This window comes from Elgaria multicarinata, chromosome 8 (assembly GCF_023053635.1).
Source record: "Elgaria multicarinata webbii isolate HBS135686 ecotype San Diego chromosome 8, rElgMul1.1.pri, whole genome shotgun sequence".
NCBI classification, from domain to species: Eukaryota; Metazoa; Chordata; class Lepidosauria; order Squamata; family Anguidae; genus Elgaria; species Elgaria multicarinata.
The window spans coordinates 111147633-111174169 of NC_086178.1; the positions used below are offsets into that span (position 1 = coordinate 111147633).

Here is a 26537-nt window from a genome sequence, read left to right on the forward strand (position 1 = left end):
ATCCAATGCCCTTGATTTCCCTTATGGAGTCAGTAGCTGTAACACACAGCCCCACCTGGCAAGACGTCCAACAGCTTCTTAATAGTTGCTTCTTAAGTTCACGGACACAGATATTGGCTGCATGTAGGTCAGTCTTGGCAGCCGAAAATCCAAATTGGGACCCTAATTCTCCCAACTTTAACGCCCGTTTGCCCACTGCAAACCCGGGGTGGGACATCCATACGCCTGCAGGGCGACAGTCCCATGCCGACTATTTTTCCCTTATAATAAGAGGCATGAAGAAGTGCTCCCGTAAGGCCCCCAACTGGAGCAAGGCCCTTGAAGTTAAACAAGAGAAAAGAGAAAACCCTGCACAATATCTGCAGCGTTTAAAAGATGCCTTACGGAAATATACAGACTTAGATCCAGAGAGTCCTGACAATAGCCGCGTCCTTAACACGCAGTTTATTGCAAATAGCTGTGTGGACATTAGAAAGAAGTTAGAAAAAATCCCCGGAGGTCCAGCAGCCAGCAAGGCAGTCCTCCTGGATGTAGCCATGAAAGCTTATGAGAGGAGAGATGATGAAGAAGAAAAACAGCAACTTAAAAGACAAGCAAGACTAATAGCAGCAGTCTTTGAAGAAGGAAGTGAGAGAGGAACATTCCGGGGGAGAAGAAGAGGGAAGAGGAAGAGGCCGAGGAACTGAGCGAAGGCCCGGAATTAGGAGAAATCACTCAGTGTGCCTGGTGTAGAGAGGACGGCCACTGGAAGAATGAATGTGCTAAAAGATTAGAGTGGATAAAATGGAAGCAAGGTGGCGAAAGTCAAGATGCCACCAAAGAATGCCCTCAGTGGAAATCAAGTCACCAAGTGATGTATGAAGATTAAGACAGACCAGGTTCTCAGAGTTCCCTCTGTGTGCAAGCGGCACAAAAAGAACCTATGGTCATTATTGAAGCAGGGGGAACCAAGTATCCAGCCCTGATAGACACGGGGGCTTCCCTTTCTCTATTGCCCATCCAGAAGCCCCCAGGGGGGTCTGTCCACACAAAGCAAATTATTGGAGTAGAAGGGCGTGTCAATGCAGTTCCTGTCTCTCGACCCTTGTTAACTAAGGTCGGAGAGCATCAAGTACAGCATGAATTCCTATGTACACCAGACTGCCCCATCGCCCTATTGGCAGCAAGCAGCCAAATTAACAGCTGATCCAACAGATATTCCTGTAGTGTGCCTTGAGTCAGATCTGCTCGCCAAATTAAGAGTACAGACCACCTTTGATGATAAAGGCCGAGTTCAAGTCACCATGCCCAAGCAAGTTAAATCAACATATGTGATGGCCTGCCTAACTCCTCAGAAGGCAGCCACTACTATCCCAGATGAAATTCTTCAACAAGTTAACCCCGAGGTTTGGGCTGAAGGAAGAACCCCTGGCCTTGCTAAATCAGCCGCCCCCTTAAAAGTGAAAATAAAATCTACAGCCTCCCCTGTACATATACGGCAGTATCCAATGAGTTTTTCCAGACGCAAGGGCCTCAAACCCCTAATACAAAAGTTTTTAAGAGACAGAAGGTTAAAGGAGATTCAATCACTTTATAACACCCCCCTCCTCCCGGTTCCGAAGGCTAATGGGACTTATCGCATGGTACAGGACTTGAGACTCGTGAACCGGCAGATTATTGCCCCACATCCCGTAGTGCCAAACCCACACACCATCCTCACCCAGATACAGAAAGAGGATGCCTGGTTCTCCGTCCTAGACCTCAAAGATGCCTTTTTCAGCATCCCACTACACCCTGATAGTCAACAGCTGTTCGCCTTTGAGTGGGAAGATCCTGATACTGGCCATAAGACTCAACTAGGTTGGACCGTATTGCCTCAAGGGCTGAATATGTTCACGGACATTTGTGAACCGCCCAGAGAGCTTCGGCTATTGGGCGGTATAAAAATGTAATAAATAAATAAATAAATAAATAAATATCGCACCTGATGCCTTCAGTCGCCAGCTCCAGGCAGATTTAAAACCCTGGAAGGAACAACACAAAAATGTTACCCTCTTGCAGTACTGTGATGATCTTCTGATTGGAACCCAAACACTCAGGGAGGGCAAAGAGGCTGTACTCAGTCTTTTGAATACCTTATCAGGTTGCAGATATCGGGTATCCCAAAAGAAGGCTCAAATTTTAAAGCAAGAAGTTACCTTCTTAGGATATCAAATCCGCCAAGGACAAAGACTGATCAGTCAAGATAGAGTCAAGGTTGTGCAAAATGCACCAGGACCCACATGTCAGAAAGAACTCAGGTCTCACAGGATTTTGCAGACTATGGATACCAGGCTGTGGGGACATTGCCAAACCTCTTTATGAGGCCCTAAATAAAGAAAATGCCCACAAGTGGGAATGGACTAGAGAAAGAAGCAAAACATTTGCTTCCCTTAAAGCTGCCCTTGCTAAGCCGCCTGTCCTTGGTCTACCAGACTATCAAAAACCATTTCGCTTATATATTTCTGAGAAGAAAGGAGTAGCATCCGGAGTCCTGTGTCAAAAACAAGGACCTGGCTGGCACCCTATTGGATATTATTCTAAAGTCCTAGACCCCGTCGCTAAAGGGTGGCCAACTTGCCTTAGGGCTGTAGCAGCAGCCTCTGTTTTGCTTCAAGAAGCACAAAAGATGACTCTAGGAGGGCACACTGAAATCCTGGTTCCCCACGGGGTGCCTCAGATCCTGGCCAGCAAGAGTGGCACCAAATTCTTAAATCCTGCCCGACAACTGAGATATGAAGTAGAACTCCTTTGCAATGAAGAAATAACTTTTAAGGCTGTGACAGGATTTAATCCCGCCAGCCTGCTCCGTAACAACCCTGAAGAATGCCCCCTAGAGCATGATTGTGTTGAGGTACTTGACTTTGAAACAAAGGCCAGAGAAGGCCTTCAAGATGAGCCATTGAGTAACCCCGACCTCAACCTTTTTGCAGATGGATCAAGTTATGTGGACCAAGGGAAGAGATATACTGGTGCGGCCATTATTTCACTGGACCCACCCCAGCAATGTGCAATCAGGTTGCCTGGAACATTGTCAGCACAGGCTGCGGAGCTAATTGCCCTTACTGAAGCTCTAGAATGGGGAAGAGGAAAAAGAATTAATATTTTTATAGACAGTAAATATGCTCACGGGATCCTCTTCGCCCATGGTCGCCTGTGGAGAGAGAGAGGATTTCTCACCGCAATAGGGAAACCTGTGAGTCATGAAGAGCTCATCTTGAGGCTCCTAAAAGCTGTATTAAAACCAGCAGAAGTAGCTGTTATACATGTCCCTGCGCATGGGAAAGCAAAAGACCCCTTCCTCAAAGAGGGAAATATCATGCTGACCAGGCAGCCAAACAAGCGGCCCAGTGGGGAGACCCCTATCAAATCCGGACTATGATATTAACTTTGCCACCACAGCCACCTAAGTACTCCACGCAAGACCTGCAGCTCCTAACAGATAACAAGATTCCTACTATAGTTAAAGACGATGGATGGATAGAAGTAGATGAAGGACAGCTTTATATCCCTGAGGCTCTGTTAAGGCCTATGGTAGAAAAATATCACCAGACTCTCTGTCATCCCTTATCGAATACATGCAGAGACAATTCCTCTGTCCTGGAATCGCCCAGCATGCAAAAAGAGTATCACAATCTTGTTTAACCTGCCAAAAGGCCAACCCAGGTGGGAGAAAAGTCCCTCCTGGAGGACACCAATGGGCCTTTTACCCTTTCCAGTGGATCCAGATTGACTTTGCAGAAATGCCCCCAGTTCGACAACACCGCTACATGTTAGTAATAGTCTGCCAGCTTACAGGATGGGTAGAAGCCTTTGCCTGTAAGACCTGTAAAGCCCAAGAAGTAGTTGTAAAGCTTCTCCAAGAGATTCTGCCTCGATTTGGCCTGCCTGACTGCATCGAGAGTGACCAAGGGTCTCATTTTACCATCACAGTTACAAAGAACTTGGCACAAGCCCTCAATATCAAATGGCATTTTCATGCCCCCTGGAGGCCACAGGCCTCAGGTCAAGTAGAGAGGACCAACAGAACTCTTAAAGAAACTTTGCGAAAAATCCAGATAGAAGCTCATCTCAATTGGGTAGAAGGCCTACCATTAGCACTGACAAAAATTAGAAAGATGCCCAGAAGAGGGACGAAAATTTCGCCTTTTGAATTAATGTTCGGGTTCCCACCTAGCATCCCAAGAGCCACTAAAGAAATTCTTAATTGAGAAGTAGGAGACCACATGTTACAAGAACATCTTACTGCCCTGCAAAAAATTCTCTTGCAGCTCCGGCCGTATGCAGCTTCCTGCCAAACGTTGCCGCTCGATACCTTCCTGCACCCGTTCCAGCCTGGACACCTGGTTTGGCTCAAAAAGTGGAATAAAGAAAACTTGAAAGAGCAGTGGGAAGGACCTTATAACATCATTGCCATCAGCCATGCTTGTGTGAAGCTCGCCGGAAGCAGTAAGTGGACACATTGCAGTAGGTTAAAGAAATATCACCCCCCTCTGGTCCGGGACCCAGAGGACACAGCTGAAGAGGACACCAGCCCTCTGCTGCCTGACACACCGGAAGCTGTCAGCAGCTTGGGCTCAGAAGACAACCAGAACTCGAACTATATACATAATACATCTTTTTTTTTATTTTTAACCCTGATGCTCCAGCTTTCAAGCCTGCAAAAAAAAAGGAGCACAAAGACTAATTGATTATGACTATTACTAAAAGACTTTTATTATGTTTAATCATCCCTGGTCTGATCCCCTGTTTTATGTCCATGATGAGAAATATGCAAGAGTCTTTGCAGAAACAAATAAAGATGTACCAGCAAGTACACAATACCGAAGAAACAGATGATAGGCTTTAAGGAAAAGCAATGCTTTAGGGGGGATTGTGAGGGAAAGAGAAATGTGTTTTGTATTTTTTCCACTGTGCCGCGCTGTATGTTATTGCTGCCACGTACAGAAAGTTGCAGAGCTCCGCCTTATTAGCCACGTGACCTCCACTATCTTAGAAGTGGTGCTTAGAGAATATATAACCTGATGCTTGCCGCCATTTCGGGGTCCAACCTCGTCGCACCTTTGGTTGCAACTAAATAAACTGTTAGCCTCCACTGCTGTCCGGACTCCATTTTGTCGGGGCGTTTCCTGTCAGAGCAGAGAACAAGGATCTGTTCCCTAACAGGGTCAGGAGATTATTTGGGCTCAGCTTCAGGCAGCAAAATATCTTGGGCCAGCACTGTTTATTATTTCTCTCTCTCTTTCACCAGCCTCATAATTTCCCACAGAATTCTACAACCTCCTTAAGGAATTTCTTCAGTTTCTATAAGGACAGCATTACAGGCTCATTCAACAGAAGAGAACTCGAGCGAGGGAAACAAAATGGCAGGAATTTATAGCAAAATGAAAACAGTTAATCAGGAGCTTGAATGATCAGAGTGTATGTGTTTTTAACAGCTTTAAACTCATCAGACTTATTTGCTAAATTCAAAGGTTCATTCTGTACAGCACTCATCACACCTGATTTCTGACCTGTCAACATGTCAAGAAGCTTCATTTACAAAAGGCAGCCATGTATTATTTCAACAGAATGGTGTGCGTGTGTTTTTCTAACCAATAAATACATCTTTTTTGTTAACTCCAATATTCTCCTTTATCAGAAAAAGGGCCCGGAGAATAATTAACTTTAATAGCTCTTCTGTGAATAGAATGGCACAACAGGATAGCAAGTATAAATGAGCAAATTTTTAAATCTACCAAAAATTACAAGAAACAAAAATTATAGGTTCAGCTTTGCTCTAGGGAAAATGTATATTTGCAATAAATGTATCAAATCCCTTAAAAAGCGCACCCATTGAAACTTCATATTTAGGCTGATTTGCTTTCCAAATCATGTAGACAGCACAGTTGCATACAATCTTTAAACAAGTATAACCACAGAGAAATGTAGAGAGATTTAAGAGAGAAATAAAAACACGATCAGCTAGCTTGTAATCTTCTTTTCTCTTATTCTCCTCCCTATAGTTGCATTAAATTGCCTGTTGAGAACAATAACATATTTGTGCTTTTATAGGTAGAATGATTTGTATTATGTAAAGATTTGGCTAACAGACTAAAGACACATTCACACTGAGCTGGATTACATGCTGTTAATAATTTTCTGGATGCTCTGGGAGACCCATAATTCTGGAAGACAAAGCTTAGCTTTTGAAATACACCCAGCAATATCACAAGGTAGATTTTTATTCAAGCTTCTGGAACCACAAAGATTCAGTGTTAAAGTATAATTTTGATAGAAAACCTTCTGAAAATAACTTTTATCTAGGCATGTTCACAATGTGCTGGTGGAGTTCTGTTTTAAGGAGCTATTTTCTGACCTTGAGCAAACAGATTTCCATGGAGACCCCAGCTGCTAATTTGAATGTCGGCAAGTTCTGCTTCTGTGCGAATTCATTCATTATATTCTCTTCCTTACTTTAAAAGGGCCTTTGGGAAAGTTTCATGTGTGGATGTTTCGTTCACAGTTGCACTGGATCATGGGTGTTGGAGTTTTAAGAATCCATAAACAATTGTTTTTGAGTATGTGTATTTTGCTCAATATAAAGCAGAGGTAAGGAACAAGAAGTATGACAAGGTACGGCCTGAGCACAGACATTTTGGCTTTCTCATACATGCCTCAATCAGGAGGATGAAGATGGCTGGGGTTGAATGTTTTAAAAAATACTATAAGGATGGAAGATAGTTGGGCCTAAAAGATAGACTTATCTGAAATAACAACGGGAATGTAAATAATGCTTATTCATGTAAAGACAGCAGACTAGAATGGCCAATGACATATTTGAAGGTAATGGAACCATAATTACTTTCCCCTAATACATTCCTTTTTAGTGAATTATGTTTCTAGAGGCTTTTTGTATTGTTTTTCTTTCCTATTTTATTTTTATATTCAAGCAAAACAGCTACAAACGAAAAGAATCAAAATGTTATAGTTGTGTTTAAGCCAAATCCTTATTTATTTATTACATTTTTATACTGCCCAATAGCCGAAGCTCTCTTAATATGACAGGCATCTGCTGGACATCCGAAATTAATTAATTTAAAATCAGATCCATCCTGAATCAGCTAGGCCAAAAGGCCCCATCCTGTTCCTAATAATGGCACCAGAGAACACCAGGCTCCAGAGACTGCCCCGCTCTGCATCACCATGAGACTTTTGTGTCATCGCCTTCACCAAATTTCCTGGGGACATCAGTGAGAGCTGGCAAGAGCCACAGGACCTGTGATCAAAGCTAGGATGCTGTAGAAAGCATATGCGGTAGCATTTTCGTGCACTAGATAACATGGAAAATGTAATTTCCATGCTCTCTGGTACATCTGGGCACAGCCATGCGTGCTTGATGCAACATTTAACAGCACCAAGGAGTATGGGAATGCTCTTTTCCATGCTCGACAACATGGATTTCTTTCCGAATCATCTTAAACTCAAAGCCATGTGGGATGTATGTGTACAAGTATTACAAAAATAATACTGCAGAACATCTACATTAAAATTAGCTCGCTAGGTAAAATGTTTAGAGTTTGCCAAACAACTACTCAGTTGACTGGACGTAGTAGAAATTCTTGCTTTTTTATGACCTTTGGTCTTCAGTTCTAATTAGCTGTCTGGTCCAAATTGCTTGCAATGTAAACAATGACTGATAAATCCACATTGGCTTCAAGAATTTATTACATTACAACACAGCTGCCAACTGTCTAACTGTTTTAATAAAAAGCTATTTTCTAAGGTTTATGTTTTATTGCATGTATGACTCCCTTTATTGGTTAGCATTTTGGAGTTGTGGAAAAGGTTATGAATTTAGAAACTGACTGCATTCATATCATATTTAAAACTTAATGCTATTTTATTAAAGACATATGGGCCTCCAAAGTACACATATTAAATGTCATGTAAGAAAAGTAGCAGTTTAAATCATGGTCAAATTCATTTTTGACGTGACTCATGAGGCTTCCCAAGATCTGAACTATTTCTTTGTAAATCTGGCAGTTTAACCACGCTCATAAATCATTTTCAAAGCACATTATTTCTTAATTTTAGTGCATTAGAAAGCATTTGGCCTACACAGTGAACTGTTTGTAGCAGTTATGTGATCTAAGTTGTACATTTATCCACACACCGCTGGGGAGGAGGGGGCAAAAGTCCCCTAACTTTACTGTATTTTTTAAAGCACAGTATTTACTTCCTTTTTCTTAAACCTATGTAAATAGAATTCGTGATTAAATTTCCAGGCTAAAACCAACATTCTGGTGTTCTATATATGAGAGGATGATTTGCATTCATTAATTTTTAGATTATGTGTTAGAAACACAAAAGCAGCCGTAATTTCATACTTCAAAAGCCCTATAGCTATCTCCTCGAAAGGAGGAAGAGCTATACATTGCAGACCTTGTCAAGCCCATGGAATACTGCAGCTCATAGAAGAAATAAGCAATTTTTATATGTAGGTCATGATATCTTCATGATGGGGGTAATAATATGTATGTGTGAACATACATAGTTTGCACATCTTCAGTATTAAAGCACACCGTGGTTACTAGAACACATGACAAAGGAACAGCTGGAAAAGGCACCTGGCGAGGGCAGGGAGAAAGGTCCTCCTTCGTGGAATGCTTCTTTCAGTTATAGCATAAAACTCAGCACCAAAGCAAATGAGACACAGGCCTTAGCTGGACCTACTCGTTAGTGCGCGACGGAGGGGTCCCTCCTCTGTTTACACGTGGCACGCGACAACCTCAGAGGGAGAGGCGTTGCGCACGCCATTTTTTTTTCTTAAAGGGGAAGATGCACACAACCGCTCATGCGCAAAAGGTAAGTGTGTGTTTTTAGAAATATATATTTCCCCCGCTCCCTTCACCCCACCCTCCATGGGCGCAGTGCTCCAGAGCAGCTCTGTGCCCCATGCAAGGAGCTGGGACAAACCACGGCGCCCGGCCACAAATTCCACAGTCTTGGGCTCAGCGCGAGACTACGGGGGAAAAACGGGCCTAAAGAGTACTGTAATATTGTTGGACTGTATTAGATTTGTATTCTTGCATGTATGATATATATTATTGGTTGTTATAGTACCCAACATTGTGATTGTTAACCACTTTGAGACACATCAGTTGGTTTTATATATCCTTATAAATTGTAAATAAATGGGTTATTTGATCATTATCACCTTTTATTGGTGTTTGGAGTAGTTGTGTGCCTTTTTGGCACTTTATATAGTACTACTTAATAACTACTGCCTTCCATTACTTGTGTTTTATATCATGTGAGCCATTTTGTGAATAGGTTTGTTGCCATTCCAGTGTGGTTTGAAACTATGCAGTCCCTCCGTATATGTTGTCTAAGCCAGTGGTTCCCAATTGGGGGTCCGCGTAACCCACCCAGGGGGTCCGTGGCACCATTCACATATTCACCATTAATTTCTGGAGTCCACTGACAACGAATTCCTTCCAGAAGTAAAATATAACATCACTGAGCACCTGCGACTAGCTTCAGAGATTACTTCCCTGCACCTAATCCTGAAAACTCATGGATAAGGAATCCTTTTGAATGCGGTGATGTACAACTAACAACTCTATCTGCGGAAGAGCAAGATGCACTTGTTGACGTGACTTGTGATGGTTGATTGAAATCATTTTTCAAAGAATATAGACTGGACCAATTCCGGGTGACGTTTTTTCCTGATTATAAGAAGTTATTAGGTGAAAAAGCTTTGAAACATCTAGTTCCCTTTTGTTCCACATATCTTTGTGAACAAACATTTTCGACATTTTGTTATATGAAGAACAACCATAGAAATCGGCTCGATGTTGATCCAGATTTGAGATTAAAAGTAGGAAATATTGAACCGGATGTGGAAGGGATTGTTCAGGACAAAAAGAGGCATGATTTCACATTTAGGTTTAGTAGCTGCTAGACATGTCATAATTTGTTCAATTTTATACTAGACATTCGTAAAATTAAATTCGTCTTTATATTCCTAACTAAATCATTGTCATTTTGCAAGATATCACAAATATCACGAATTTTATGGTCTGTTTTTTAGTATACCTAAAATCCTTAGCTTATTAGGGGCTACCCCTTATTTTCTCAAAAAAATTGCTTCGCACAGGTAACTACCACAGAGATAACATTTTTTTCAAAAGTAGGGGGTCCATGGCTTGGCATTTGAAAAACAAGGGGTCCGCAGTACTTAGCTAATTGGGACCCACTGGTATAAGCTAATTAACTTCATGGAATGTAGCCATTTACACAGTGTAAACCTGAGATTCTAAATAACAATATACTTCTTTAAAGGTACAAAATCATGTTCTCTTATGCCTTAACCCAAAGGATCATTAGGGCACAACCCTATGCATGTTTAGACACCTATGCTGGTAATGGTCGGATTTCTTTCTGGCTAAAATGCAAAGGATTGTGCCCTTCATATGTTACATTTCTTTCCCATGCAACTGATGCATGTGTCAGGAGCTCACAGTGGGGCTTGAACCGGTGACATGAATGATGTCAGGCCGTGTATACTGCTATTTAGCTCTGGCCAAAGGAAGGAACATCAAGAAGAAAACCCACCCCCAGTCAAAGAAACAATGTCACACTGATAGGCCAGAGCAAGTGAGGACACTACTCCTCTGTATTTATGAAAAGCTTCCAGGTTGGACAGAGCATCTAGTAGACTTGGTCCTGTGGACTACAGACCGTTTTTACTGCTGCCTTTGCCCAATAGACAACTTTATTGGAGCCAGTCTGATACCCAGAAATCTCTGGGTACACAGGCACATAAACCCTATATCATAAGGTGTGGCAATCATAGTTATGAGCTACTGTTTTGCTAGCTCATCCTCAGCAACATTCTACCCAACATGCTTCTATCACAGTTCTGGCAGTACGGCTGACCACAGTCAGAAAGGCAGAAAATCCAGCTGTTCTCCTTCCTTCTGTATACCAATGTTCCTGATAGCTCACTTAAGTGGCACAGATAAAAGCCAGAAGGCTCATACTCAGAAGTCAAACTTTCAAGATGCATATCAGTAACGAAGGACATAAAGAGCTGGGAAAATGTATATATTTATCTTAGGGTTCAGCACTGTATATTAAATTTTCTTTTAATGTTCTCAAGCCTACAAACTGATTTGCTGCTTACTAGAAAGAGACCTTCTGTTTAACACTTCTTCTTTTTTTTACTACAGTGCCCCAGATGAATCAGCCAGATTTAAAAGTAATAAAACACAGGGAATTCAGAGTAAAGTGTGATATTCTTTTTTGTACCCTCTCTTTTGTGGGTTGTTCCTGTGAAAAAAAGAAATGGTGGTAATTGTTTTCCAGAATAAGATCCTGAATTCCTTGGAGTTTTATCCATTTCACAGAGATTTTCTCATGTGAGTTCTCATGCCTTCAGTTTCTAGCTTACAGATTTTGTTGTAGTCAAATATTTAAAATCTATTAAATATAAACAATTCTTTGGTAGCATAGCTCATACCAGCACATGTAGCAACATTTGTAGACAAGACAAGAACACTTTTTTATACTTGCTTGGGCTTCATTGTGTGTTAATCTAACCCAAAAATAAACCACTTCTGATTTTTTTTCAGTAAGAAGCAGTATATAAATATTGCTAACCTTTTAGAAGGAAAGTTTTATACATTGGCTAGATCAGTGTAGAAGAAAGTCAACCATGGTATACGTAAATATGCTCTTTAGTTTCCATTGATACACTACCTTGTGCATGAATGTAGGAGGCAGTTTAAGAGGATGAATAACATCGGCCAGTAAAGAGTCTTTTTGTCTGTAAAGGAAGGAAACATTTCTTACCTTCTGAGTTTGCAAGTCTTGCTTCTGTCCAGTGGCTCATCCTATCGCCAAATCCCAGCGTGAGGGGAGGTACTGAAGAGCAGAAGGGAAGCACACTGGCTTTTGCTATCAGCCAGAGGACCTAGGGCCAGTGGAAGGTTGCACCCACTACGGCCTTAGCTAGACCTAAGGTTTATCCCGGGATCGTCCTGGGGTCATCCCTGTTCATGTAAATGACACACAGGGTATCCCGGGAGCAGGCAGGGATGACCCCGGGACGATCCCAGGATAAACTTTAGGTCTAGCTAAGGCCCCAGTCTCTGGCATAATATCAAGCCAAGTAGGAGAGCAATCTGACCCATCCATTGACCAGAGAAGGGGCAATTGCAGAGAACTTGCTTCCTCCGCCCTGGCAGAAAGAACGCTGGGGTCCAACTGACAGAAGGAAGGGGAAGAACACTCTGGCCCCATCCATTGGCTAAAGGAACAAGATCCACCAATTGCCATTCAAGCAGGAACACCAGCAAGGGGAGATCACCCTGGTGCAAAGTGCATTTAAATGCTCGTTTACACCTCACTACCTTGTCCTGGCCTTGAAAACCAATCTCCTCCTCTTCCTTTTCCCTCCACTTGCCTTCCCTTCTACGTGTTGTCTTTTTAGTTTGTAACCTGATGGCGGCAGGGGGCCCTTTTTCTTTTTTATTAATGTGAGACACTTTTGGAGACAATAATTATTTGCAAAGCGGGATAAAACAATGCAGTAAATAAAAATAAAATAACACCCACTATGTTTTCCTATTCCTTATAATCCAATCACTACAACCCAACATTTCACAGATGAAAATACAGACATGATTGCAACCCCCATTCTCAATACCATATGGCAGTGGTTCCCAATTCGTGGTCCGTGGACCTCAGGGGGACCACGTAACCCACCTAGGGGGTACGCGGCACCATTCACATATTCACCATTCATTTCTGGAGTCCACTGACAACTAATTCCTACCAGAAGTAAAATATAACATCACTGAGCACCTGTGACTAGCTTCAGAGATTACTTCCCTGCACCTAATCCTGAAAACTCATGGTTTAGTAGCAGCTAGACATGTCATAATTTTTTTCAATTGTAAACTAGACATTAGTAAAATTAAATTCGTCTTTATATTCCTAACTAAATCATTGTCATTTTTGTGTGATAATATCACAAATATCACAAATTTTATGGTCTGTCTTTTAGTATACCTAAAATCCTTTGCTTATTAGGGGCTACCCCTTATTATCTCCAAAAAAATTGCTTCGCACAGGTAACTACCATAAAGATAATAATTTTTTCAAAAGTTAGGGGGTCTATGGCTTGGCATTTGAAAAACAAGGGGTCCGCAGCACTTAGCTAATTGGGAACCACTGCCGTATGGTATATGGGTTTACTCTGGAAGATCCTGTCTTTCAGTAATTTGAAAACCAAGAGGACAATTAAACAAAACACATAATAGGTTAACAAGAGATTAAAATATACCTCAGCAGGGGTAGTGAATATCATGTATCATAATATACATATGTACTGGTATATATTTTTGAGGTGTTCCTGTGCACAGGCAGTGGAAGCAACTTTCTTGACTTTATCATCATTTTATTAGCAAACAAAAAAAACCTAGTGTCTTCTGTACTAACCAATGGTCTTTTCTGAAAATATGAAGAGTTAAATAAATGTTTCAATTATTCAGTTCTTAAACTTCTATAGAAAGGATTTAGCAAAAGATAATGCAGTAAAGCCCCCAACAATCCTCACCACTGACACAGATGTTGAAATTAAAGAGTTTTTTATATTGTCCAAGAACCACGAAGTTGGGCATTTCCTGAAAACGTAAAACTCCCAAAGTACCCCCATTGTTATGCCAGCAAAATGAGGTCATGTTTTGGTTATTAAATTAAGCTTCCTCAAAGGTGGAAAGGTATGGCCAGGGAAATAATCCCATTAAAAACATAACGAAATACAGCAAAATGGATGTTCCCTCTCTCCTCAATCTCCATGTAGCCCCCACCCCCTGATGAACATCCAAGTCCTTCCGGTACTACTGTACAAGCTTTGAACAGAATAAGGGCACAGCTCTAAATAATTATGTCAAAGAAATGACAACTGTGCTCTTTGCAGGAGTAGGGATGAATAATTACAAGGCTGGGACATAATTAAGCAATTTTGGCTGTCGTATTCTTGAGCTGTCATTCTGATGTGAAGAGCTGTCAGGCCCAGCAACATGCTTTGCACTGGACTGGCATCTTCGACTTTGATCTACACTTATGCCAGCAAAATGAGGTCATGGTTTGGTCATTAAATGAAGCTTCCTTCTCTGGCATGATGCCCCTTGCCCAGCCAGGCTTACAAGATTTTTATTTTTAAAAATCAAGCAAGAGACTATGTTCAATATTTTGACATCTCTAAATATAAACATCGCTGGGTAATGAAGTTCATCTCGCTTTTACACGGCGAGACGGAACGGAGCGTTGCAGTGTTAAGCTGTTTTCTAATGAATGACTGTATCTTCCCTGTAACGACAGTCCCATCACGAACAGACTTTAAGCAACAAAAGATGAAATGAAGCAAAGCAGAAGAAAGCAGCATTCTGTTAAGAGAAATAAAAACTAAAGGAAGGCAGGGAGTTAGACAAAATTAAATATTTATGGTTTCGCGAAGATGGGCGATCGCTCGCTAGTTTTGCATTTGAGTAAACATCAGCTAGTTGGAGGAGAATATCCTGCCTTGAGACTCATTCCATGTGTTGTTTTTCAGAAGGGTAACTTGCTCTCTAAAGATTTTTTTTTCTAATGTCAAACATCAGATTAAAGCAATTCCCATGTAACCCTCCTCCAACCCCAAACTATTGTCCATTGTTTTCTTCTGCTGAGTAAGCTATTTGTCTCCAGGTACTCACTATGGGTGAACGTTAACCTGAAACTTAGATTTCTCTCTAAAAAAAATATGGTTTAACAGCAGCCGTACACGTCAAAGGAAAATCATTTCATATCAATGCACAACATCCCCTAGAAGACTATAATGTACATTACATATCATAGCATGGGTGTGTATACACACAAGCATGCAAAGATATATGCATGGTTATCATAGAATCATAGAATAGCAGAGTTGGAAGGGGCCTACAAGGCCATCGAGTCCAACCCCCTGCTCAATGCAGGAATCCACCCTAAAGCATCCCTGATGTGTGTAGGTTCTGTGTTTCAGAATTTTAAATTTTGTATACTTGTTTTTATCTTAATTTTAGAATTTCTGTAAACTGCCTAGAGAGCCCTGGCTATGGGGGCGGTATATAAATGTAATAAATAAATAAATAAAGGGGATGTACATAACCACAAGCCATTTTGCACTAACATATGAACACATAGTGCATGAACCGGGGATTCTGTGCATTGCCATTTAGTGTCATCATCATTATTATTATTATTATTATTATTATTATTATTATTAGCATTTCTATTACATAAATCACCTAAAGTGCTGTACACAGATCAAAAAGAAGACTGTCCCTTTACAATCTAAAAGACACAACACAAAAGGAAAAAAGGGGGGAAAGTGGAGGAAATAGGAAAATAAACACAGAAAGTAGTACTTAAAGTTACACAGTTTTCATGATGACCCGCTTAAATGAAAAGTTAGAGAGGAGAGATTCCAAAGAGAAGCTGGTCTTTTTGCCAAGTCAGTGGAGTAGGCTTTGCTGTCCAACCTCTCCTTCAGCTGCAGTCATGGACAGTTTCCAAGTAATGATGGAGAAAGTGGACAGTGGGACAACGTCAGCTGCTAATGTGCAGATTAACTGGTGAATGTATGTATCCTCAACGTGCGCAATGTAAGAACCTGACATAGAGGCTATACGTATTAATCAGGCAATGAAGAAATGCCTGATTAATTCATATTTCCTGCTAATCATTGATGGATGACTATCCTTATTGACTAGGCAATGTGCAAAATCCCTTGTTGATACTCTCAATTTATGCACATTCTCCAAGCCTATATGTGCAAAGTGCCAGTCAGTAGCAGTCATCTTACATTAACCCAAATGTAACAGAATCACAAGACACAAATGCTTTAAAAAGCCAGTACTTCATTGTTACACAGCAGACACATGGTGGATTGATGCTCCACTAATGAACCTTACTAGAGGTGGTCAGTCTGTGGTCAGCCTGTGTCTTGCATGACTGAATCCTCCTCCACACAAAATAAATAAATAATTCCCTGCACATGGAAAACCAGTATGCTAGAACCCCTCCCCTTGACCTAGTTTTTGACATGTAGGGACTTTCTGTGTATGAAGGAACATTTATTCACGTAAGCCCGCAGATGGAGACTGAAGTGATATAGCTCAAACACAGGTTTACCACCTCAGGTGAGAACGAGGCCTCAATGCCTACCTGAAGGAATATGTGTGGGCAGGGCCGGTGCTACCACAGAGGCCACTCAGGCGGCCGCCTAGAGCGCCAAGGTAAGGGGGCGCCGAACACCGCACCCGGAAGCCACTCTCCTACAGTGGCTCTGAGAGGGTGGCTTCCGGGCGCGCCGTACCAAAGCCACCCACCCGCCAGTCCCCCCAGCCCAGCGTCCTGGCTTCACTTTGGCTGGGTGCCCACCCAGCCGAAGTGAAGCCATGCCTCCCCCCCCCCCCCGCCCAGTGTCCTGGCTTCGCTTCGGCTGGGTGGGTGCCCAGCTGAAGCAAAGCCAGAATGCTGGGCTGGGGGGCTGGGGGCTGGGGGGCTTTAGAACAGTGCACCCGGAAGTCGGTCTCCCAGAGCGGCTTCTGGCCGGGCGCGCCGTTCCGAAGCCCGCACCCCCACCCCAGCGTCCTGGCTTCACTTCGGCTGGGCGAGCGAGATGGCGCCCCGCGCCCAGGTATGCTGGGGTGGGGGGTGGGTGGGTGAAAGCAGCTCACCTGCCTAGGGAGCAAAATAGTCTGTGTGTGGGATCCGAAAGAAGCAGGACATACCAAATGATGTTATCTTGAACTGACCAGAGGGTGCTGTTTTCTGGGTAGCCAGAGAACATACTCCGCAAGGCAGAGTCTTGTTTACAGAAAAAAAGATACTTGGAATGTATGTGGCTTAGAGACAAGGGGCAGAAAAGAGCTTGATACAGGCAGACTTTGATACACACTGCCTGGCCTAGCATCAAACACCAGAAGAGAGTATGACCTGTGGCAGGTGACTGGCTCAGCAGACCTTCATATCTGCAATGAATGCTTCCTCAATTAAAAACTTGACTGTGTAAACAATTAAAAACTTGACTGTGTAAACAGTCAATATAGTAGGCATGAGGATTTGTACATACAGATTTTGTGCACCAAATTCACTTTAATAAATTCAAGCCCACTCCACAGTTTCTTAGGGTAAACCAATATATGGATAACATATAATAAAGTATAATGATAATAATTCTATTGCTCACCAAGAGGCATTTACTCATGATGTCCAAAATGTTTACAAAGGGGAATATATTATGCTAGGTAAGATGTAGCAATTCTGTAGTAAGCAATTTTAGAAAGGGCTTTCAGAATGTTAAATTTGTACCTTGCGCTAAAAGGATTGGGGAAATAAGTATATGTTATAGAGTAAGATTTAACAGGTAAGTAATTCAAAAATTATACTGTTTGGGACATGGAACTGTATTACTAGGACAAACTACCAAGGCTTGATATCATCTTTGTGAATTGGAAAACCTTATTTAAGAGAACAGATTAAAAAGAAGAACAATACAAAATTGCAGCAAATAAACTGGAAATAGTTCAACAAAAGCCCATTTCTTCATTCCTTGACTGGGCCAACGTGTGTGTCTATTTCGAAGAATTTAACTGCCTGCAGTAACTGAGTAAAATCCAAGAATATAGAGATATATATTATAAATTGTGGATTTGATATTATTACAAAATGGAGATAGAATGAACTTATGTTCATATATCCCTTACATGTTCAACTGTTGCATTTTACAGCTTCAAACAATTTCATTTATTACAGGCTGCACTGTAACAGCCAAAATAGCTAAAGGCACTAGTAAACAATGTGTCAAACCAATCCCCAAATAAGAACTGTTAAAACTTTAATAGTTATAAAATGAATAGCTCTGAATTAATTTGCTTTCTGCTGCAAACATGCAGCGGTTAACAAATCTATCTAGCTACACTTCTATGCCCTCAAAAACAGTTTACTTCCATAACTGCTATACTGCTCTTTAGGCTGATTGGAAATCTGCAATAAATTATTAACCATATATATTATAAAATAAACCGGCATGTAGAGAGCTGCTGAATGAAACACATGAATTGAGTTTGAGTTTTAGATAGCTAATAATTTCAAGAAATATTTGGATTTCTGCAGAAATACAGAATTATTCAGAATGGCATTGTATAACACTATTAAGTGGGTTTGCAAGAAATAAAGTTTTCTGAGTAGGCATGATACAATTTCCCCAATTTGTGGATAATGTATGCAAGAAGGCTTGACTCTGAATTGGACATTTGGGAGTTTCTCCTTCCAACATGAGCTCCAGCACAGAAGAACCAAACAGATCATCTCCCAGAAAGTTTCCGAGCAAGCCCTCAAGAAATCCATCCTCCTTTGAGTTGGATCCCAAGATTTTTTTACATCAGAGGATAGGCACTTCCACAGATGCAAGTTTCCTCCTCATGGATCCTGCCAATTCTATCCCCCTGCTCCAGCCCAACACCCCATCCTACACCATTGCAGAGATTCTTCCAACCCTCAAGGAAGGGGTACAGGGAGCTGCAGTGGAAAAGAAGGGTGGGAAACCCCACTGAACTAGCAAACGTTCATGTTCACTTCTCTAGATCCAACCTTATATGTCACACTGTGGCAGTATGAAACAATATTCGAGACCACAAAGTAGAATTACTTTGCAGATAAAACAAAATAAAGTCAAAACACCCACAATAAATATGAAGTCTGAGGCCAGTGGTAGCTGTAGGGACCCAGAAGGTGTCGTATGAGACGGCAGGGTCCTGGCAGCCGTCTTTGGCCCTTTCTTTTTTCTCCTTCGGTCATCCGTAGATGCCGTAGCCCCTAGCTTGTTAGACTTGGCCTTTTTCGATAGTTTCTTGGCTGTGTTAATAGTCACAGCATGGGACAGCGAAAGGACTTGCGTTCTAGGGCCTGCTTCTTGTAGAAGTGGTGATGGGGGAGAAGTGTTCTCGAGAGGTTGATTTGGTTCTCCTGAGGTATTGGCCGCTTGTAATGTCTTAGGGCCTTCCTAGACGAGGCCTTAGCGCGCCTTCTGTCCCGGCTTCCCTGCTGTGCGTCCAGATGACGCACAGGGGAATCCGGAGACAGGCCGCGCTGAGGCCTCCTCCAACGCGCCATAAGCCAATGCGCTTATGGCATGCCTTTTCCCCAGCTCCAGCCTCAGGCCGGAGCTGGGGAACGTCTAGGGACTTCCGCAGCTTTTCGCGGCTCCTCGCTTACTCACGAGGAGCCGCGAAAAGCCGCGGACCTGGCACAGCGCTCATAGGAGCGCTGTGCCCATTGGCGGGGGGGCGAAGGCTGGGAGGGTGGGTGGCAGGGTGGGTGGCATGGGGGGAGGGCGGGTGCAATCGCGCCGCGCGCCGCCCGGGCAATGCCTGGCATGGGGCGGCATTGCTCCCAGCCTTTGCCCCCCCTGTAAAAATAATAAAAAAAAAACCCTTACCTTGTCCGCTGTCTTCGGGCCGCACTCGGCCCCTTTAAAAAAAAAAAGTGGTGTATGACGCAGGGCTTCCGTCCTCCCTGCGTCTCCGCCGTCTGTAAGCCTGGGGGAGGCGCGCTAACGGTAGCGCGCCTCAGCCCCGCCTCCTTGCCGGCGTAAGCCGGCAGGTCTAGCAAGGCCCTTAGTCCACATAACGGCTTTAAGTCTATCTGAGTGGTGCCGTTGAGTCTGTTTAGAAAAAGCTTGGCAAAAACGGCACTTCTCCACAACGCAGCCTTCGCTCAAGCACAAAAGGCAAAAGGAATGGCCATCTGAGGGCGGGAGCTTACTTCCACACTTAGTGCACTTACAAAAAGGTGCCCTCAAGGCCATACAACTTCTCCAGAATCCCTCGGACCGCAAATGCGACCCGTGAAAAAAACGTACTATTCTAAACTATACTAACTAGCAGAACTTTTTTTTAAAAGAACGCTATAAAGATTTCTATTCATGAGAAGTTCTCCGAACGATGTTGCCACAATGGCAGTCGAAAGAGAATTGAGGAGACTGGGCAGGAACCCCATTTGGACATGCGCACTGCACTCCGAAGGGAGGGGTTCCCGCCCTGAATGCCTCAGCTATAGAAGCTTCCTGACGATGTTCTATGCAGGCACAGAACCCATGTGTGATGGACAGAGACCATGAAGGAGAAGCTGCAGTATATATTACCCCCCCCCCCAAAAAAATCCTTCTTCTGGAGCACACCGCAAACGCCTGATGACATGCATCAATCCTAAGTGACTACGCACAACATAATCAAATGTACAACGCTAAAGCAATTTCTGATTTCAACAAACTTAAGAAAGGTTAACACTTCAGAAGCAATGTTCTGCAAATCATTTAGAGGTGACGACTGTTCAAAATGATCAACAGATTCTAGACCTGCAATTTTACATGTCCATAAACATTCTTATAGTCTCCCTTCAGTCCCTTACCTTAGTATCTGTAGGTTTCACCACTTTCATAAAGGCACCCCTCAAAATGGCCTCATCGCGTTCACTTCTGCTTACTTTCCGAGAATCCAGAAACCTCAGGTTGGATAATTTGTGTAGAACAAAATACCTGATTTTTTTATAAAATGAAAACTTTAGATTAGAAAGTTCCATTGACCTATGACATAATAGTCTCAATTCAAAAAATTTAAAATAAGCATATAGGAGGAATCATAGAATAGCAGAGTTGGAAGGGGCCTACAAGGCCATTGAGTCCAACCCCCTGCTCTATGCAGGAATCCACCCTAAAGGAAGGACCTGAATTTCACCAATTTATCATACATACACACACACACCAGTTCAGCTCTTCATTCTGCTTTTTTGTAGAATGTATTTGAACTCAAGCAAAATAACTTTCACAGACAAGGTTAACATCTTTAGCCCATCTTTTTTTCTAAGACATACTGTATACCTCATTAAGCAATGGGTTCCACCCTAAATAGGCAGACATGCTGTTCCTATACTATTCATTGCGTAAATAGCTCGGTCATAACTTCATTATAATTTTACTTCAGTCTTCATGATCTGTAAATGACAGAGGAGGAAAGATTCCAGGATACTGAGTGATCATAAATGACTATTGTACCTTTACTCCGTGGATAGAGGGGGAAGTAAGACCACATTCTCTTGTGGCTGCTGGCCGCACTGTACCTCACCCCGTACTATTTTACATAATATCTGAACAAGCCCATTTACATACCTATGTAGCCTCTGCATGGACAATCAGGGTCCCCGCCTACATTAGGGTCTTGAGTTACATGAACAGGTAATAACTACCCCAGAGGCTCTTTCAGAAATGCCAAATGCACATAGGGAGTGGGGTCAGTGAGCACAAAGCCGTTCCTTCTCCATGTGTGTTGCATGTTCAAAATAACATTTGAGCAGTGCTAATAGCTATATGCTACCAATCTGATTCCTGCATTATCTGAGGAATACTTAGCAAGAATTGGTAAGTATTGACAAGTCAGGGATAGCGCCACAACTAGAATAATGTGATAATGCCTTCTTTACTTCTTTACAGTGTTGGCTAAAACTATGAAGGATATCTTGTGATTCAAGTTCTAGTGCTTCAGTTGTGCAGGTTTCACCTTTGGATATGATCTTCTTAAGTACAGTCAAAACATTGCACAGTGCAGATTTAGGCCCTACTAAAACTTTTCAGTGCTTGCCTGACTGGTCTTATTTATTTGATCGTTTGTTTAAAACTACTTTACTTAAAGATTTTTTAGTTACAAAAGAACAATGCCTAAACCATCAATAACTACCACCAATTTTTACTTCCATGCTCTCTTTTCAAGGTTATCAGAGATTTAACTCACTAAACATTTCATTTATTCATTCACACTATTATATGCCACTCAATAAGAATGTTCTCTGGGCGACTGTATATTATCAAAGCAATGTTAAAATATCACAATAAAAATAAAACAATGAAACAGCATAACACTCAAGCAGCAGAAACTAAAATGAATAAAAATAAACGATTTAAATAGATTTTAAAAGATTGAGACTGGAGCAATAAAAAGGTATTTGCCTGATGCCAAAATGACCACAAAGTAGTTGAACCTCTCTGGGAAGAGTATTCTATAGCTCTTCCTAATAGCCACCCACTGTATTATTATTATTATTATTATTATTATTATTGTTATTATTATTATTTATTTATTTATTTGTATCCCGCCTTTTGCCCAATACTGGGCCTCAAGGCGGTCTTACAAAGTTGAAAACATACATTGTAAAACCTAGGAAAAGAAATGTAACAAAAAAAAAAAGTTTAAAATACACAACAAAATTATAAGCCATTAACATAGATGGAGGACCAGATTATTCTCCAAAGGCCTGCCGGAACAAACAAGTTTTAGCCTGCTTCCAAAAGCCCATCAAGGAGGGAGCCAGCCTAGCTTCCCCAGGAAGAGAGTTCCAGAGCACTGGAGCAGCCACCGAGAAGGCCCTCTCCCATGTTCCCACTAAGCGCGCCTGTGAAGATGGTGGGACAGAAAGAAGGGCTTCTCCGGAAGATCTCAAAGCACAGGCAGGCTCATAAGGGAGAATACGGTCTTTCACTGTACCTCACTTGGGAGGTGCACCTGGAGAAAGGCCTAAAACACAATGTATTAAAATTTTGTAAGTTCTTCCCCAACCTGTGGCAATGAAATTATTCCCCCAGGTTGTTTTCTCTTTCCCCTGTAACTTATAGCCTGTCCATTTGTGAGAATCAATTTCAGCTGTTTGTCTTAGGGTAAACCTGCTCTTTGCTTTCACTGTACTCTATTAGCCTTGATGATATGTGTGTGCTGATTTGTAACTTTCCCTTAAAAGTGTGCAATTCTCTTATTTTAATTTTTTTCATTATGCTGCCTTCTAGCTCTGTATTTCAGGCTAAACATACCAGTTCAAAAATCTAGCATTTTTTTTAAAAAAAAAATCGTGACAAGTTTGTGCATGCAAAAGCAGGATACAAATTTAAATATATACAATATACATGCATCAATTTTCCTTTTACCTACTTCCTCAGTGAGTTTTGGCAACAGGATAGGAAACAAATTAGGGAGAAGAACAGAGGTGCATGACTGCATCTGATATGAGAATGAGTCCTCCATTTTTTACTAGAGCTAAAGGAAATATTCCCATTCATTTTGGGGGAAATCTAGGACTGCCTTCTCGGGGGGAAAGTCCATGAAATTGAGGAAAGCAAAAAGTTTCAAAACAGCAAAATTTCTTGACCAGGAAAATGGGTGCTCACTACATATATAGTGACAGACATCAAAAACTGCTCAAAACATTTGAGAAGCAAAAGCATTTTATAATAATAATAATAATAATAATAATAATAATAATAATAATAATAATATATTGCTTACCTGCCTCTCCATCCTGATTGAGGCAGGGAACAATAATAAATATAAAATACATAAAATATTGATTAAAAACATAGTATACATTGTTAAAACTTCCTAAAAAACATACTAAAAGCATCCTAAGGGTTGTAATAAGGGTGGTAGTGACTTTTTCAGTGATGTTACAAACATCCTCCTTTTTTTCAAGTGGAGTACAACTGAAAGGAAGCTAAGGTTCATGCTATTATAGAAAAACACAATCTCATGTCTGCAGAACACACTGGATTCAAAATTGCTTTTTGGAGCCTTCTCCAGCTTCCTCTAACATTTTGACAAGAAAGCTGGAACTTGGCTAGTCAAACACCCCCACACACACATAGCTTTATTCACTAAAAGCTGACAGAGCATGGCACAGCATGGCATGAATCAATGTTTAAAAAAACAGCCCTGGAAGGTGATAATATCAACTCATCTCAAGTACTTGCTATTTACAGCCAGCCACCTAGATATGAAACAGACTTAGTGGAGACGGAGAAGGGAAGCACCAGATCCTTTCCTGGCAGGAAACAGAAAGGTGATTGATAATATTTCCCACAAATGCCAAGTTTATATAGACCGTCATTCTAGTAATCAGGCAGAGTCCCTGCGGCATGTCGAAGAGGCAACCGCACATGTCCAGAATTATGAGGGGGGAGATTGTTTAGGTTCAGATAGAAAGGTCAGCCCTTTATATATCTGAACTCAATGTAATAAGCTGTCTGGGCAGTTGTAGAATTCCCTTCCTTGGAATTTTCAGGAAAAGGCTGAGCAGACTTTTGTGGCGGGCGTTGAGCTAGTTTTTGGGTGCCTTCCAATTTGCCTGCAGTTGCAGAAGCAACCGTGGTCATGCTTTTATTAATTATTTACTCTATCAACAACCAGGCAAAACAAAAAGCCAGCCAGTTACACCTTCTTGCATCTGAAGCAGTGAGCTTGTAAATTCTTAACGAAACAGAATATGCTCACTGACATGCATTAAAATCCAACAAGAATCTGAATGTAAACCTTCAACCATTGATTTCTATGAGAGTAACAAACGCGAGAGGGCTCCTTACAAAGCACAACATGTCCTGAGCTAGACAATTTGTGAAGCATAGCTGGACGTCTGGGGATATTGAAATATTCTCTCACACATCTCCAACTCCTCTGACTGCCCTTTCAGCCTTCTGTGAGCCTCTGATGGCCCTTATCTCTCAGTGGAAGAGAATACTTCCATCTTGTATTACTGGTAGAAAAGCTCAGCGGACAAGGGGTTCTTTCAAACACGGACATGAACAGAAGGAAACAATATGTCAAGAGTAAAGCTCAGGAGGAGTACAAACACCCCTCTAAGTGCAGGGTGGAAAATGATTAATACTCAGGTGCAGAAAACATCACTATTTGAAAATCAGCAAATGTTTAATGATGGAGTGAAAGATGCCGTCAAGAAATAGACAGCCACAAAAATGAAAACACATTCAGGCAGTGTAGCCCTAAAGGTCAGTTTCGCATAATCCCATCTAAGATAGTAGAGGTTTCTTCATCTTAACATTTCTAGAACTTGTTCCCTAAAGAAAAGGAACAAGCAACTTCCCAATCCTGGGAAGGCTGGGGGGTGGGATAAAAGGCATGTGAATCATATGACAGAAATCTTCCCCCAATCATCTTAGCAGTGCAGATGTTGTATAGCAGAGGATGATGAACTATAAAAGGCAATCTGTAGCAGGCATTAAAAGCTCCCCTGTCATCAGTGCTGAAGCATTGCAATAATGATGCCATTTTGAAGAACAGTCAGATGAAATCTCAACCGCAAATTCCTTCCATCAAAGGGAGAAATGACACATGTGCATACAAACAGACACACACACACACACACACACACACACACACACACACACACACACAGAGTATGGTGAACTCTATATGCTGAAGGTTCACACTGTCTGACCCTTGTTCCATCTTTTTTCTCCTTAAGCTTCGGCTTGTAACAACATTTAAGATTTTCCTATGGCTAAATGTTACTACATTAATATTGAAGCAAAAGTCACAATATAACATCTCATATGTTCAGGTCATTGGATGAGGGGCTCTGCTCCATGTTCTCCAGGCTTCAGGGGTAAGTCTGATGAGTATGAAGAGCAGAGCTTTTTCAACTGTGGCACCTTCCCTGTGAAATCTCTACTACTTATGATTATTCGCTCACCTGTGGTTTTCACAAAGGTGGCCAAAAAAACCTTGCTTGTTTGTTTCAAAGGACTGTTGGGGAGGCTAGCTGGCCATGTCTGATACAAACACAGAATCATAGCATTGGAAGAGGTCTCACAGACCATGTAGTCCAACTCAAATTCGACTACTACAGCATCCCTGACAGTGAGCTGTTCAACCTCTTAACAGAAGACCTTTAACAAAGGACCTTCCACAGCAATCTGTTCCACTGTTGAATAGCTAATTCAACCAGGAAGTTCTTTCATAGAATCATAGAAAAGCAGAGTTGGAAGGGGCCTACAAGGCCATCGAGTCCAACCCCCTGCTCAATGCAGGAATCCACCCTAAAGCAACCCTGACAGATGGTTGTCCAGCTGCCTCTTGAAGGCCTCGAGTGTGGGAGAGCCCACAACCTCCCTAGGTAACTGATTCCATTGTCGTACTGCTCTAACAGTCAGGAAGTTTTTCCTGATGTCCAGCTGGTATCTGGCTTCCTTTAACTTGAGCCCATTATTCCATGTCCTGCACTCTTCTAATAGTGCTGTGCTGAAAATTTCTCCAACAATTTTTTTGACCATTCTCACTCAATTTCATAGAAAAGAAATTGCTTTCAAAAAGAAATTAAAAGGAGAAGAAATTTCGGAGAAATTTTCATCGGTTTCATTCAGGGTCCTTGTGCCTTCCTTACTTATGAGATGGCTGAGGAGCGTGTGTGAGTGTCCTGTCTTTAACAGTACAGTCATCTCTTTGACAGCCTGTAGCCTCCTTGGCTTCTTGCACTTCTTGCCCAGAGGAAGATAACCATGAATTTATTCCTCCCATAAGGCCTCCTCAGGTCAGGAAGTGAAAGCAGCCTGGTAGGCTGTAGAGCAATGGTGAGATGTGTAATAGAAAGAAAAAATATAAGCAGTACCC

General features: G+C 41.9%; 1 protein-coding gene across 1 annotated transcript in view; it reads right to left on the bottom strand.

Annotated features, from left to right (window-relative positions):
- Positions 1 to 26537, bottom strand: part of LRMDA (leucine rich melanocyte differentiation associated) — a 1143906-nt gene that overhangs the window by 477322 nt on the left and 640047 nt on the right. The window contains exon 5 of the mRNA XM_063133299.1: positions 20506 to 20632. Coding sequence (XP_062989369.1) covers positions 20506 to 20632 — 127 coding nt within the window. The remainder of the gene's footprint in view (positions 1 to 20505; positions 20633 to 26537) is intronic.